The sequence below is a fragment of the Meles meles genome, chromosome 13 (assembly GCF_922984935.1).
Source record: "Meles meles chromosome 13, mMelMel3.1 paternal haplotype, whole genome shotgun sequence".
In the NCBI taxonomy this organism is placed as follows: domain Eukaryota; kingdom Metazoa; phylum Chordata; class Mammalia; order Carnivora; family Mustelidae; genus Meles; species Meles meles.
Window position 1 is genome coordinate 28,525,425 of NC_060078.1, and position 17,519 is coordinate 28,542,943.

The 17,519-nt window shown below is 36.9% G+C and overlaps 2 protein-coding genes across 2 annotated transcripts in view; one reads left to right on the forward strand and one right to left on the reverse strand.

Moving 5' to 3' along the window:
• Positions 1-17,519, reverse strand: part of CTNNA3 (catenin alpha 3) — a 1,394,003-nt gene that overhangs the window by 972,466 nt on the left and 404,018 nt on the right. The window lies entirely within an intron of this gene.
• The window catches only part of LRRTM3 (leucine rich repeat transmembrane neuronal 3), a 164,074-nt gene that overhangs the window by 712 nt on the left and 145,843 nt on the right, over positions 1-17,519 (forward strand). The window contains exon 2 of the mRNA XM_046027319.1: positions 193-1,724. Within this exon, the coding sequence (XP_045883275.1) occupies positions 193-1,724 (1,532 nt within the window). The remainder of the gene's footprint in view (positions 1-192; positions 1,725-17,519) is intronic.

Here is a 17,519-nt window from a genome sequence, read left to right on the forward strand (position 1 = left end):
CTTAACTATTTAGAAAAAAAAATCTAAAGACAATTCTCTTTAAATGTCAAGGAGGTGATATTTGATATTAAATGTTGTTTATCTAGATGTAATTTTTTTTAAAAAAGAAAATACATGTCTATTTTTGCTTGGTTAAAAATAAATGAATTCCTTTTTGGGGGGATAACTTTTCTAAGTTGTTTTTATTTCCAGGTTTCAATGTAATTAGGCTACTGAGCGGATCAGCTGTAGCACTGGTTATAGCCCCCACTGTCTTACTGACAATGCTTTCTTCTGCCGAACGAGGATGCCCTAAGGGCTGTAGGTGTGAAGGCAAAATGGTATATTGTGAATCTCAGAAATTACAGGAGATACCCTCAAGTATATCTGCTGGTTGCTTAGGTTTGTCCCTTCGCTATAACAGCCTTCAAAAACTTAAGTATAATCAATTTAAAGGGCTCAACCAGCTCACCTGGCTGTACCTTGACCATAATCATATCAGCAATATTGATGAGAATGCTTTTAATGGAATACGCAGACTCAAAGAGTTGATTCTGAGTTCCAACAGAATCTCCTATTTTCTCAACAATACCTTCAGACCTGTGACAAATTTACGGAACTTGGATCTGTCCTATAATCAGCTGCATTCTCTGGGATCTGAACAGTTTCGGGGCTTGCGGAAGCTGCTGAGTTTACATTTACGGTCTAACTCCCTGAGAACCATCCCCGTGCGAATATTCCAAGACTGCCGCAATCTGGAACTTTTGGACCTGGGATATAACCGGATCCGAAGTTTAGCCAGGAATGTCTTTGCTGGCATGATCAGACTCAAAGAACTTCACCTGGAGCACAATCAATTTTCTAAGCTCAACCTGGCCCTTTTTCCAAGGTTGGTGAGCCTTCAGAACCTTTACTTGCAGTGGAATAAAATCAGTGTCATAGGACAGACCATGTCCTGGACCTGGAGCTCATTACAAAGGCTTGATTTATCAGGCAATGAGATTGAAGCTTTTAGTGGACCTAGTGTTTTCCAGTGTGTCCCAAATCTGCAGCGCCTCAACCTGGATTCCAATAAGCTTACATTTATTGGTCAAGAGATTTTGGATTCTTGGATATCTCTCAATGACATCAGTCTTGCCGGGAATATATGGGAATGCAGCAGAAATATCTGTTCCCTGGTAAACTGGCTGAAAAGTTTTAAAGGTCTGAGGGAGAATACAATTATCTGTGCCAGTCCCAAGGAGCTGCAAGGAGTAAACGTGATCGATGCCGTGAAGAACTACAGCATCTGTGGCAAAAGTACCACGGAGAGGTTTGATCTGGCCAGGGCTCTCCCCAAGCCGACATTTAAGCCTAAGCTCCCCCGGCCGAAGCATGAGAGCAAGCCCCCTCTGCCCCCCACGGTGGGAGCCACGGAGCCCGGCCCAGAGACCGATGCTGACACCGAGCACATCTCTTTCCATAAAATCATCGCAGGGAGCGTGGCCCTTTTCCTGTCTGTGCTCGTCATCCTGCTCGTTATCTACGTGTCATGGAAGCGGTACCCTGCGAGCATGAAGCAGCTACAGCAGCGCTCCCTCATGCGAAGGCACAGGAAAAAGAAAAGACAGTCCCTAAAGCAAATGACTCCCAGCACCCAGGAATTTTATGTAGATTATAAACCCACCAACACGGAGACCAGCGAGATGCTGCTGAATGGGACGGGACCCTGCACCTATAACAAATCAGGCTCCAGGGAGTGTGAGGTATGAACCGTTGTGATAAAAGCGCTCTTAAAAGCTGGGAAATAAGTGGTGCTTTATTGAACTCTGGTGACTATAAAGGGAACGTGGTGCCCCCTCCCATTCCCACTCCCTCTCACTTTGCAGGCAAGGTCCTTCCCTGTCCGTTTCAGCACATTCATAATACTGGTCATTTTCCTCTCATACATAATCAGCCCATTGAAATTTAAATATCACAATCAATGCAAAGCTCAAACTCTCATTTAATATAATGCCTATTGTATAAGACTTAACTGATTGCATTAATATCTCACTTGTTTTAAGATAAACTCACTTTACCGTAAGTAATCCCCCACAGCTGCTGTTATTTCTTTTCTGATAAGACCAGATCTATAGTTCTAGAAGGTTTGCTGTTCATTTTGGCAAATCAAGGAAAAAGTGAATGATCCCAGGTACTGGGAACTCGAACTGATTCTAGGAGAATGCTTCATTACAGAAACAATTAGAGCCTTAAAACAGAGCCTTAAAACATGGTCTAGCTTAAAAAGAAAATTGCAGGAAATTATCAAAAAATGGTGCTGGGTTAAAGAAGCACCACAGGCGATTTCCCAGAGCTGTTTGAATTACAGGAAAGCGAGCCTAGGGAAAAGTGCTGAAGGGTTAAAATGCTGCAAATAAACAACTGAAAAACATGAGATGGTAAAAATACAAACTTTTAGACTTGAATGTCTTGTCTCTGAAATCCATCCTTGGAAAATCATACTAGAGGTTTCACACTGTCAATTTCTCCTAGCCTTTATTTAACCTAAATTAATTAATTAATTTAATAACCAAGAAGCAAATTTGAGGAGGCAGGTTTCTCCACTGTTCCTCACCTTAGGGAGTTTTCAGAGATGAGACTTGTAAATGGGAAGGCAGCTTGCTATTTGCATATGGTTGGGAGCTTACCAGAATTTCTTTCCAGCTCTTTCAAGGACTTTAATCTAGTGAGTGGAATCTTTAGCTCTGTCTGTTCTTCTGTCTGGGATTTGTCTGGTTGTCCTGTTGTGTTCCATTATGTGCCCTGCACACACTAGTCCCCTAATGACTGACACTTCATTCAGAGGCATAAAGAGAACACATTCCAAGACATGCTTGCCACCAAAAGCTTCATTGAAAAGAAGGATTTTGATAACACCTTAATAAATGTCTAAAATACATCTTAGAGGGAAAAAAAGACCAAACTATGGCAGTTGTCCTTTGCTTTTCTACTGCTGACATTACAGTGTCCCTATGTTCATCTGTACTGTGAACTCATCCATCAGTATGATTCTGTACAGACCCTGTTGGCAATCTGCAAGCTGCATGCATGTTTTTATGTCGTAGGTGAAAGTTTATTGACTGCAGCACAAATCAGACCTTCTGTATTTAAGTAACTTTGACCACACTTCATTAAGATTTTAGAAAAATGTCTGTGGTCTCTATTGTATCCTCTCTCATCCTCCAAAATGAACAATCCTGTTGTAGGAGCAAAAATCAGGAATTGAAACATTGAGTCTTTTTCATTTAATTTGGCTTGCCAAGCCCCACATCTTTAACCACATCCCTGTTCTTTCAAAACAAAATCACTGCAGCAAAAAAGAAAAAAGTGAATGGCTATTTTTTTTAACCAGCATTTTTATATAGTTTGAAGGCTTTTCATATGCTGAGAGGAAAAATCTAGGCAAGTCCCCATGAAATATAATTGCAAGGAAGCCAGATTTTTTAAAAAATCATACTTTTATAAGCAATAAAGGAAAGGGTACATTTAAAGTGGATTTCTCAAGGTACTTTGATTTTGATTAAATCTTAAAAGAGATGCAGAAAAGCATCATAACTATGATATATTGACCCATGAGTAATCGTTGAATGTATATTTATTAATGGTAAATAGTCACAGATTCCCAATTGATTAATAATGCAGATACTTCCTTACAGTACTATGAACTGGATGACTGAGCCTACTGTGATGTTTTTCACTGAAGTTGTAATTTTTCATTTTTCATAAAATGTCAGTAAATATATATTCCATCTTAAAAAGAAAATTTCTTTGATCAGCCTCATTTTTACCTGTACTGAAGATGATTGTATTAATTAAATGCAGTGTTAAAGTGAAAAAGCCCATTTCTATTCTTTGACTTGACCTTCTGCTTCATTTGTCATGGATACCAAATAAACTTAGGCAAGGCATATCTATACTTATATTTTTGAATTCTTACAGTTCTCACTGTTGTGATCCTAGCAGCATATATAAAATAGGTTTGTTGTATTGAAAGTGTTTCTAAAATTCAAAGCCACTTCGTGTGTAAGATTAAATGAATGACCAACATTTTGAAGGCTGGTCATTTTTTAGTGCTTAACTTTACTTATGAATGTAATAATAGAACCAAAATAAAATTCCTTAGATTATAAAAGTTATCTTGATTCAGGGCATGAAGTTTTTTATTTACCCCCCCTCCCCCCGCTTTGGGAATGAAGCTTCTCTATTTCTTAGGATCTTCTGATCACAAATATAGAACTCTTGTAGGTTAGACAATAACTAGTTCACCATTACAAATTTGACAAAGCCACCAGGTCAGTGCTCTCCTGTTCAAAAGTTGTTGTCTTCACCCCCACACCCACAGCACTTTCTGGACTACACACTGCAAGTCTGTTTTCATTAAGTATTTCCACCTCATAGCATATTAAAGAAATATCACTGGTATTCCATTTTTCTATTCCAAATTTACATGAAGTATCTGACTTCCCTCAAAGGTGACATCAGTTAAATAAACCGCTTGGCCTATTGAACTATACAACACAGATACGTCGATGCAGAATGGATTCAGTCAGTACTTGGGATGCTTTACCAAAGAGAGAAGAAATGCAGTTTAGTCACTGAACTGCATGGGTTTCCCCCCGCCACATTTTTATGAGCCCCAGTACACACAGTGCTACTGCAGCTCGGCTTTAATAGTCCCAGTGCCACAGTCTTCTAAGCAACACTTACGCAAGATATATTCCTTTTAAATGAGTTTATATTTTCCAAGAATGTTGACATTACATTTTTTCAAAGGATTTAAACCATTTTTTACTTGATTTGGTGAGTCAACTATCCAAGTAGACAGGCAATAAACTGTAGTTCTGTGGAGCAGCAGTGACCTCCAGTGGCTGGTTAGACTAACCACAGCGATTCAAGCACATCTTCAGTTTTTCTAATTCTGAATCCTTATGTAAACATGATTTACAACATGTATTTTTTGATCTGTGAATCAGACTTGGATTTTATTTAATTCATCTCCCTCAGAAATATAGTTATACTGTGATTTTTTAAAGTTCTATTTTACGTATGGACTTATTCAGTAATTAGCCCAGAGAGAGGCTATAGAAATGACACTGGGAGCTAGAAATAAGTGTCCATAGATGAAAAGCAAGTGATTATGTAGCAAGAATAGATAGGAAATACGTCAAAGAATTTATACTCATCAATGTTATATCTGCCAGATATTCTCAAGTTTTCATTAAATGGGTTAGTATTTTCCATAGGCAGTGTTTGGGGAAGACAGATTTCAATATTAATATTGAAAGAATTAGCATCGGTTATTTACCAGTCAGTAGGAATGTCTGAGCTATCAGATGAGGGAGCCCTCCCCCTCCAGTCTAGGACCCTGCAGTTTCTTGATCATGCCAGTGACCTGTGCTTTGCCCCAGGGCTCTCCCCAACCCTCCCCCTTCTCAGCCGCTGAACACTGGTTCTATTAGGTTCTCTGACAATGATATTACAGTCTAAGAGGTGATGATTCATGGATAATGAAATTATGCTCTCCTTCTGGGGAAGGATAATGCAGAGTCAGATTCGTAGATTTGGCAAGGGATTTTAGGATGTTGTAGGTGCATGAAATATCCTCTCTTCCCTTGACATTTACCAAGAAACGAACTTAAATCGTTTAACATGTGGGTTATACTCGCATCAGAAACAAGCATCCAGCCATGAAGCCTAAAACAAAATGAGTTTCAGATATGACAAATGAGAATTGAGCCATGAGAAATGAAAAAATTCAGAAATTGTGTTGTTTCTTCTATTCTCTTTTCCCTGGATACTCATTGGTATCTGGATCTGTAGCAAACCCATGGAGTTTTTTGGTACTTGTACTTACTTAACTACCTACATTAAAAATCAGACACACTTAGAAGAAATATGAATAATAATATCAGTAAATGTGAATTATAAATGTAAGAGAAACAGAACTGATGGAAGTTATATAGCTTTCATTAAATGACTCTTGAAAACTAATAAAAAAATACATAGGTGAAAGTGAGTTCACCTAATCTAATTATAATAATTTTGCTTAGTCTCTAAAATCATTGGTGACTTTTGTATAGTTGTGTAGAATAAAATAGAAATACTACAGAGAAAACCTATATAAACATAGTTTACAGTTCTTTTTTATTTGAGGAAAGTACCACAGTCATGGATGGTAGAGTACATGCCTTAGATTGAAGTTTCTTTGACATTTTCTGATGTAATGATTTCAGGCGAATTTCTTAGCTTTTCTGAACTTCAAGTTCCCCATCTGTAAAATGGGCATGTATTATATTTTATATGGTTATTGGGAGAACAAAATTTGAGTAATATTTTGTTAACTCTCAAATAGCAAAAACCTACTCTTTTCAAAGGGCATTTAGTGAGATATAAAGCTGCTGGTGCTCTGTGTCTGGCCTGGGTCAAAAGACATCATTAACCTCTATGTTACAGAAGACCAAATCCATTTTACATTAATACAAATTCTGAGACTTGGCAGCGAGTCTAGAACTTAAATTGTTTTTGACCTTTACTTTCCATAAAAACACAGTTTCTTCTACCCCATGTTATCAGAGCCTGAGTTTATCAGTAATGATTAATATACATAAATGTAAAATAGACATAAAGATACCAACCAGAGAATACTAAAGCAAAAGCTGATCAAAGTAAATAAAAATCCTAATTGTGTCCCAAATCAGGTCTTTATAACAAGGACTGTCAATAAGCATAGGTTAATTGTTGATCTCCTTTCTAGTATCAATATTTTGAGCATTTGTTGTCTTTATACTTACATATAACATTTATGGCGAGATGACATCATTATTGCATAAAAATTGCTCATAACATGTTATAGTGGGATTAGCATACATTCCAGCTATCAGTCACATAACATCTATTTTGTTTCTTTTTTTCCCCCAAAGAAAGACTCTAAAATCTCTTCCTACAAAAAAACCTGATATTGACTTTATCGATTATTGTCATTGAAAATCAATGATTAAAAAAGGCATAAAAATACAAAGACCTTTTTAATAAGTAACAACCTAATCATTTAAGCAAATGAAATACACTAGTCTTTGTTGGCCTTTCAGCAAAATAAATAAATAAATAAATAAATAAACAATGTAGTCACAAATATCACAAATCTCTCTCCACTGGATGTACACGTATTTCCAAAATTCTTATGATTCAAGTAGAAAAATTGTTCATCTTTGATATCTAAGTTTCTATAAAATATATGAAGAACAGAGAGAAGATGGTTGTTTTTCAGAGGAAAAAATTATTTATGAATTTTATGCTGCTTTACCTTCATAGGATCATTGGTGGATGTTCTTGAGTTAGGTCTCATGAACATGTGAGAAGAATTTCAGAAACACAGACTCTCTGAGCCACAGAGTAAGACCAAGCAGAGGCAACCTATTTTACAACTGTACCTTCTAAAGACAAAACCCCATATTCAATAATAATCCATCTTATTGAAGAAAGAGTAAAAGAGCTTTTATAGTTTCCTATCCAGCAAATGTAATGAAAATTGATAACTCTCTTGACAATTCTCATATTTTCTTTTGATTTTTCAGGGGCTCCCACTCCCCACTCCCCAAGAAGGAATTTCCCTTGTACCTTTCTCCTACCCTTAAATTGTTATTCCCTACTTTACACACATGGAAAAATTGTTTTGTATCACCAAAGAAAGTCTTTTCTCATATAACCCAAGACAAGTTGGTCAACTCACTCAAAAGAGTGGTCTATCTCTCATTTTTTTAAAAAATAGACTATGAAGCAAAACTTAAGTCTGGCTGGCCCTCTCCAGCCTATAAATCACCTCTCCAGTATCTCAGATTTTCAATAGAAAAAGGAAGAAATCTAATTGAATCACAGGTTAGCAAAGTATTAAAATCTACTATTTTCCTTCTTAATCAACTCCTAGTAAACAAAATATAGGACTTTATATATGGGAGTGTCCAACTACACCTCACCAATTAAAAACACTCATACCAATAATCAGAATTTAGTCTTCTTAGGGGTAAAATGCAAATTTGGGGGGCTTCACACATAAAACAATAAGGCAGGTATTACATTTAAGCAAAGGTAATTTCTGTTCAATCTTCATCATACTAAATACATCTATCCAGGGTGTAAAATACATGTTGTCACTAAAGAGCAAAGGACTTCAATTAAATATAAATCCTTATTCAGCCCTCTTGGGGCTCAAAGTTATTAATGAGGTTGGGGGAGGTAAAAAGAAAATGTCCTTAGACAGTAAGGCTACAGTATAGTGAGGCTATACTATCAGGTGGTCTTCATGGCTTCTACTGGGTGGTCCCTACATGTAGCGAAAAACTGCTTCTTATCTATAATATTGACCTGTTATACATTCTGAAAGAAGGAATATGTTTACACCTCTCCATTTGAAGCAATCAACCAGAATCTCACAAGAATATTTTTATTTATTTTTTTTTCAGCGTAACAGTATTCATTGTTTTTGCACAACACCCAGTGCTCCATGCAATACGTGCCCTCCCTATTACCCACCACCTGGTTCCCCCAACCTCCCACCCCTGCCCCTTCAAAACCCTCGGGTTGTTTTTCAGAGTCCATAGTCTCTTATGGTTCGCCTCCCCTTCCAATTTTTTTTTTATAAACATATAATGTATTTTTATCCTCAGGGTCAGGTCTGTGAATCACCAGGTTTACACACTTCACAGCACTCACGATAGCACATAACCTCCCCAATGTCCATAACCCCCTCCCCCTCTCCCAACCCACCTCCCCCCAGCAACCCCCAGTTTGTTTTGTGAGATTAAGAGTCATTTATGGTTCACAAGAATATTTAAAGGAAACTTGTAGAGTATCATGTTGAGGCTGAAGTAGTAGAGTAACTTTAAAATACCTGTTATACCTGTGATAAGATCGCAACAGTGAAAACCCTCTAGGGAGTTTAAAACTAACTCCTCACTTTAGGATCAGTGTTGGCTTGTACTCATTGATCTACAAAAGGGGCTTTGCACAATTTACACAAAATTTTAAAGTGAAAAGTCAAAACTATTTTGTTGGGGTACTGCCATTTATCCAATGGGAGGTTAGGTAACATCACTGAATGATAGCTAAACTAGTATAATTACAGATCTGTAAATAAAGGCCATATTACATAAGCATATTGTGTTCTTCACCAAGTTAGGCATGTTGTAGATGCTTAGAAAGGAAATTCATATCCATCCTATAATTCATGTTTCATTACAAAGTGTGTGTACGTTTGTGTGCTGGCAGTGGGTATGTAGGGTTTTTTATTTGTTTTTAATACAGGAAGAGTTCTTAGATTGATTTTGTTTTCCTTAAAATTTTTATTCATTAATCCTGTATCTTGTCCCTTCTTTAAAGGACTGCCCTAAAATAATTCATACTCCACCTACACAGGCTTCTCAAGCCATATTATATATTTCCAGTACCTCTTTGGAAATGATACCCAGTGATTTACCATTAGGCTATCCCTCTGCTAGCTAAATTCTAATCTGCCAGCAACATATTCTTCTACTCCATGTCACCCTTCCAGCCCATCTCATGCCATTAAAAGGCAGCATGCACTTAGTCCTATGGACTTTTACAGGGAGGATAGAGTAGTAAAATATAAAAATTTACATATATTTTTATGGGCTTCACTTTGGTTGTTTTTATGGTCTAACACAGAGATGTGTGGGGTCTTTATTAATTTACACTAAAAAGCAAAACATTAGGGTAGCTGTAAATTAAAGAGAAAAGGTCAAGATAGGTTAAAAAAAAAAAGATAGTGCCCAATGCTCACATTATATCTTGCTTCATCTTTAAAATAATCATAAATGATGAGCATCCTGTATTTTGCTTTCATGACATCTGATTTACTCTCCAAGTTTACCATCATATTCTTAAATTTAAGCTTCACACTCCTTCCGCTTTTCCATTTCCAGCAGAGAGGTTTCTTTTGTTTGTTTTTTGGTTGTTGGGTTTGGTTTGGTTTTCTGCCTACAGATCTTTTCCAATCCAAGTGTACCACTTTGTCTGCTTTTCTAGAGTACCCACTCAAATTTTGATCTGATGAGAAAGTCACAGAGTAACTTACTAGTTTTATGGTTGGATCAATCAGACAAACAGACTGAATTTGTCTCTGCAGTACAATCTAGTCAAGTCTAGGGTATCTGTCTTCTGTCTTCCAAGTCTCCCACTCCCATGCTTTGCCTCCATTTAGAAGGACTATCCACACCACAACTAACTCCTCCATCCGATGGTACCTAAGGCTCTTTCAGCCCCTATTCCTTAATAAATATCCATTCTTAGATCTAGACCAGTATTACTGTCCCTTCTGATGCAACTTACATTTAAATAGGGATAAAAACCTTTAGCTAAATGTGAGAGAGTCATATGTAAGTTCAGGCATAACCAACAGGGTTGGGGAAAGTACTTCTGGGGGCAAAAGGCTTTTTTGCAAGCACCTCTAAAATTATCCTATATAGATACTTTTGCATTTTTCTAAAACATGAGGTTGGGCCTTACCAAAAACCAAGGTAGAGCAAATAATCCAGGTTTCATTCAGTAAACTATAATTTGAGAACTATCTTTAATAAACTTCCATGATACACAGGCTTAGTATTTCTCCACCGACAAACAATATGATATACTAGAAAGAACTTGGGTGATAGATCCAAGAAAAACTAGTCTGGATTCTGGTTCTGAGACTTAATAACTGCAAAATCTTGAGCCTTAGCTTCTTCATCTTACCAAAAAAAAGTGTAAGACAATATAATCATCACCTGATTGTTGCAAGAGGGCAAAGAATCAGCATTTCTTGAATACTTTTATGTACTCTATTTTGGCAAACTGTGTGTTATTTAATTTAATACTCATAAAGAACCTACTTGATTAAATGAGATGACATAGGTAAAACCACTTGGTACCAAGTGTGGCACGTAATAGTAACGTCCTCTTTCCCTTCATTAACTCTGCTAAGAAGTTCAGCGCCCTAGTATGCTTTAACAGTTGCATTCCACTGTCTGTGTGGAATAAGAGATACCTGGCAGACTTTCAAGAGTTAGTATCTAAATTGCTCAGGGACATCTAAGCACATGGTTAATACCACAGAGTAATGTGATATATAAAACCAATATCCTAAATCTCCCAGCAACGCCCAAATGCATCCTTTATTTCCATTTCATTTCCCATGCTTTAGCACTGGCCAAGTTTTTGAAGTAGCATGTGCTTTCTTACCTCTGTGCTTTTGCTCAGACTGTTTCCTTGGTGAGGAATGACTTTCTTCCCTTCTGAGGCCTCCTGTCAGTCTCTGAGCCTTTCTACAATAGAACCAATTCAAATCCCACTCATTTTAGAAGTCTTCTTAATCTTTCTCTTCCCTGTTTACCATGGTATTTTGTATCCCTGCTGGAGACTACATCACCAGTTGTCTTGTGTTAGAGTTTATTGATGTGTCTGTATACCCGTTTTGAGGAAATGAACTGTTCTTTTTAATCTTCTTTCTCCTACCAGTCATGATTGGAACAGTCATTTATTCATGATAGATGTCTGTTGAATTGATTTTCTAGTAATTATGATAAGGCTATTGCCAACCTCATATTTATATATATGGTCTACATATATATTTTGTGTTTTCATTTAGTATATACATTTTCATATACAGCTTTCTCATGTATCATTTAACTGGCTTCAAAAACTATTCTTATGTAAGTTTAGTCTTTAAGAATCACATTCTGACTTAAACTGCATCTATGTTGTGAATAATCTACCAATGATTTTCCTTTGATAGTTACAAGGGTATGAACAATTTAGGTGGTATGTTAAAGTGACTTAGAGCTAAAAAATATTTTGAGACAAAGATAGAATTTTGGATTCTATATATGAATACATCTTCGTTTTAGCGGAGGCTGGGTAGTCAACTTTTATTGTAAAAGCCATATATTTGTGACCTCTCTTTGTCCACTGCCTCTTGAGAAAGATTTTTTTCTCTTTAGTTTGGTTGTCTGTTTATCCTGTCCACAGTTCCACAAAGCTTCTGCCTTAAATACATTCCAAGGCCTCTCCTCTCTCACCAAACAAAGGGCCACCCTACACTATCACAGAGAGGACGTTAGAGGTCTTTGGCTTTCTGACTATGCACATTTTCAAAGTAACTATTCTACTGGAGGCTTCAAATATCAAATACTCAGAAGCTGAGAATTAGTGATGCTTGTCTTTTTTTTTTTTTTTTAAATCTCTTGAACACTGATTATGCAGAGGGCAGATTTGATCACATAGGACTGAGGCATCTGCCCTTTGCTAGGTCTTGGCTCTCCTCCTTTCTGTTCATCCTCTTCTTCCTTTTCACTGAATTTCATTTCTCTCATCTTAAAACTGAAATTTCTTTCAATTTTTCCCTCTACTCAACATTTGTTTATAAGTCAATCTATACTACTTAAATATGCACCTTCTGACTGGGTTAAAAGGAAAATACCAGTGATTTTTATCTCTTAGAAAAGCAGTAATTAAAATGACACAGTCTAATAATTTAATTTAAAGGGGAGTCAAAAATTGATTTTTATTCAACACTTTGTTTAGTTCTATAAATGAAGAACTCTAATTTTGTAAATAGTAGCTTAATTACAGAAATAGAAATGACATTCCTTCCTAATATATTTTAAAGTCACATTTTAATTCTGATTCATAAGGCAGTGCAGATTTGTAGAACTTCCAAATATTCCTTTTCATGTGAGGTCTTGTTCAGGCTCTGGACCATAGGAATCTCTGCCATTAATGCAGCTGATTTGTTTTTGGAATGTATGTTAAAGAGAATTGAAATTAAATCTCCATTCAGTCTTAAAAACTTGTTGCTGTGAGGGTTTTTGAGAACCGTGCAGTCCATTTTCTCACCTTCTGTTTGAAATCCCAAGGTAATTTAGTCATACTTTTAATGATCTTGCAAGAACTGAATTTCTTAGTCCTTCTCCTAGTTATCCATTCCGGGGTTTCACTGACAAATATCGCATCATTGTTTTCTCTTGAATGGATATCCTTCTTGCTTAAGTTATGTATTCAGTGGTTGTTAAAATTTTAAAATGAATTTTTTTGTTCACATTCTTATTATAGAGGACAAAGAAGTGGTTGCATTTTGTTTTTATTTTTAATTTTCAGGACTGGAATCTGCTTGGTTTAGCTCAGGTAGAAGGTCCTGGGCTGCCTGACACAGAATTTGAAAAGATGAAAAGCCACTGTTATGAAATTAGCACTAATCTAGTTTAGATTCACAAAATTCTGCATAGAGTGACAGCAGAATGAAAGGAACCCAGTGCTTAACTAACCTATAACCAATTATTCAGGCAAGAAGTTTCCAGTAGGATGTATTCAGCAGTTTTCAGTACCAGGCTCACAAATTATATTTCCAGAGGTCAAATTTGCACATAACTCTTTGAACTATGACTATCTTCTCATATTCAACTCAGCTTTAACATCCAGCAGTGTGTTGTGGAGAAATAATCAATGGTTAAATTATTCCCATTTTGTTGGCTCAGCTCACAGTAGCCCACTGATTAGTTTAAAAAAAAAAAAAAACCTATTTGATCTTCAATTTGTATTTCAACTGTACCCAAGTGCAGATGCCATCCCTGGTAATATGACAAAACAGATTTAGGTTTATAAATGTGTGCTCCAACAACAGCGCGCATCCTGTGGTAACTATATTGTTGCTCAAAGTATTGTAAAAAAAAAAAAAAATACAACTGGGTTTGCTAGAGAATCATTTTAGAGTTAATTAAACCTTCTCCACCTGTAATTTAAGAAAAAAGAAAAAGCCCAACACTCTTAAAGACCATGGGGGAAAGGCAGTTTAAGAAATAGAAGTCCTCTGTTTATCCAGGGAGGTAGTATACAAGGCAGACAGCTACACCACAGTAGAGAGACAACATTTCCTCAGCTGATTCGGTTAATTAAAATGCACAGTTACAACAGGCCTTCTTAGAGCCTGCAGCTGAATGACCGAAGTCTCCATTTTACCCCAGTGCCACACAGAACGTGAAGAGGCAAACATACTGCCCAAACACAATTTGAGCCACTAAAATCCAGCACTATAAACATGAAATACATTTCTCAGGCACATTTTAAAAGACGTATTATCAAGATTTACGGCACAAGGATAGAAATAATTTGCAGCTAGGGCGGGCGGGGGGAATATCCCAGGTTCCTCTCAAAGTAGTTTTAAGTGAAATTTACAAATAAATCTTAAGGGTAGAGTCCTCTCTCAATGCAGAAATCTTCAACTCTTTCCTTCCAAATCTGTGAAATTTGAATCTGACAAACAACCAGTCTGTTGCCAGAATTTATGAGTGATATGAAAAATCAAAGGCCACAAAAGCTATTTGTCAAATAAACTGCAGAACGCAATATCAGTCTGCAGGGCTCATTTGCAGAACTCATGATGAGCATGGGAGGAGGGGATGCTAACAGCTGCAGCCTTGACCGCACTGCCCGTGCCAGCCAGAATTCAAGCTGCATGAGCTGAGAGTGGCTTAAAAGGGGGGCAGAAAAAGGAAAAAAAAAAAAAAAAGAAGAAGAGATTCTTATACCTAAGTTTTTATTAGATCAGGACATCAGTGTGCACAGATGAGTACCTACAAAACCACTTTAAGATGGATGGGACCTGCAGGTATCCAGATTAAATCTGTTCATGGAAGACTGCTCTTATTTCCTGGACTAGGGAAGAGATTACAGACTTTGGATTAGTCAGACTAGCAGTATGATGTGGCATCAGTTTCCTTATCTATAAAATGGATACTTTACATCCAGGGCATCCAGTACTTTACATCCAGGGCAATTTTGAGGATAAATTGAGATAACGTATCTTTGCAGACATGGCAGGTGTTCAGTTTTTGACCCCTCTCTCTAGTTGTTTTCACAGTGCAGCATGTTTCCATGATGGGTCAAGTGAAAGCTCCCACATTAACCATTTATACCACCAAATCTGCCATCCATAGAAAATGACTCAATATCTCTGGAGCTTAATTAATCAATCATTAAATCAACCTGAAAAGTGTTTATCAGAAATCTGGAAACCCATTAATGGAACTGCTGTATTAACTATTCTGTAATAATTTTGTTTAGCAGCACCATGAAAAAAGTCTGATCTTAGTCGTGTCTTTTTCTAACAATTAGGCACCATTTGCTTTTCATAAACATTACTTAAAGAACTGACTTCATTATCTTTCAGATCTTTCTTTAAACCTCTCTAATGTTTATCTCTCTTTTTTCTCCCCAAAACATGGTTTTATCACCACCCCCCCCCACACACACACACACTCAGTGTGAAGGGAACATGCTATTACTATTGTACTATTGGCCTACAGACATATAAACGACCTATGTAACTTAGTACTGACTTCATTTCTAGTGGGAACGAATTTAGTTGTTTGGAAGAATGGTACAAAATATTATTTATGTTTTCAAAATTTCCAGTTGAGTCTGTGAAATGCTGACTGAATTATCCAAAGCAATTTATTCAAAGAGTTACGATAGAGAAATTCCAATGGACATTTATTGAGTACCTACTATATGCGGGCATTTAATGAAAAGGATTTGCTTTTCCTTAAGGCAAACAAAACATAACAGAGGCTAAAGGATATTTGAAAGTTGGAGTGATATCATCTGGAAGGCCACTGAATTATTTTATTGATTTTGTCTCCATTTCATAAAGCACTGGATTTCCTCTTCTCAAGAGAGAAATTTGATACATGCCCCTCACTGGAGATAATAATTAGTTCATTTTAAAGACTTTGAAAAAGAGCAGAGATGAAAAGAGCTGTAAGAGTTTCTAAATGACACAAGATCTGTGAAGTGGTAGATATTTAACAGAAACTTCATAGAGCTGTTATGTGGATTCATTAGTTAATTAGTTAGTTAATGGCTTTGAAGTGTTAAATCTTATTAGATGTTTTTTTACACTTTAACATATGTGAGAAATTACTCTGTCTGAAATTAGAAACTGACTATACCATTCCAACATATTGGATCTTTCCATGATACACCTTTAAGACATTCTTTCCTAGTCTGATTTTTTTTCCAGACAACACCTGAAAAGACAATCTAGACCTTGATCCCTAGCCTCTTTATTTTTGGTATTGACTTTGGCTTCCAGGTAACACTAAACATAGAATTGAGAAACCCTCAGAGAGAGATATTTAATGCAGTTTTGTAGCTCTGCAGAGCAGAGGAGAAAAAAACAACTGTTGGGTAAATCTGAGAGAAAGTGGACAAGGGAAGGAATTGAAATCTAATAACGGACTTATTCTTTGAAAACATTGATTAATTTCTCTCCTACATGCTGATAAGTTGAGAAAGGATGTCAGAAGCATACTGGGTTAGCTATATCCTAATATGTGGGAGACATTTCTATAACTTAAACGAAAATGTTTTGTTGACATATATCATACACAGGGAGAAGTTCATTGTCAATGTACAGCTCAACAGACACTGGGCATGTCTGTGTTCTCTGTACCCAGATCAAGAAACAGAAGAATTCAGTACTCCAAACGCCCTCTCTGTTTCTCCCTCTGGAGCCCTATCTCCAAGATAACCACTACTATTACTCCTGACATCATAGGGTAGCTTTATCTGTTTTGGTACTTTCTACAAATGGAATCATAAAGTATGTACAGACGGTCCCCAACTTAAGATGGTTTGACTTAAATTTTTTCTACTTTACTAGGGTGCGAAAGTGATATGCATTCTGTAGAAGCCGTAGTTCAAATTTTAAATTGAGATCTTTTCCTGGGCTAACAATATGCAGTGTGATACTCTCCTGTGATGCTGGGACAGCAGCAAGCAGCCCCTCCCAGTCAGTCATGCAATCGCCAGGTAAACTGCCAGTGTAATTACAACCTTTCTGTACTCAGACACCCATTCTGTTTTTCACTTCAGTGCGGTATGCTGAGCACATTTAAGGTAGGCTAGGCTAAGTTATGATGTTCTGTAGGATGGGTTTATTAAATGCCTTTGCAACATACAATGTTTTCAATTTACAGTGGGCTTATCAGGAGGAAACTCCATCATAAGTAGAAGATCTGTACTCTCATTTGAGTCTTGTTTCTTTCTGGCTCAACGTTATCTTTCATGAGATGCATCCACATTGTTGACTGTAGTTGTTGCTCTACTTTCTAATCTCTGTGCCTCCACCCTCCCCCACCAACAGACACAGAATCCTTTTCATATTCAAAGAATGGCCATGGGAGTCCTTGATGAATGTCCTATCTTGTATACATGACAACACAGGAGACTCAGTAATAGCTAGTGAATCATTTTTGTTGTTGTTGCACCAGTAAATATAATGCAATCTTAAATTATTTTACACTTTTAGTACCTGGCCATAGGCAAAGCCAGCTCTAAGAAACACACTGAGGTAATCTTTTTCAGGGGTCCTTACTTTCTGCTGGATTCTCCAACCTGAGTTATCCTCCCCCCAGAAAAGCCCTCTGCCCCTGGCTTTCAGGTCCTGGAAAGCCTGCGCATCTCTAGCAGTT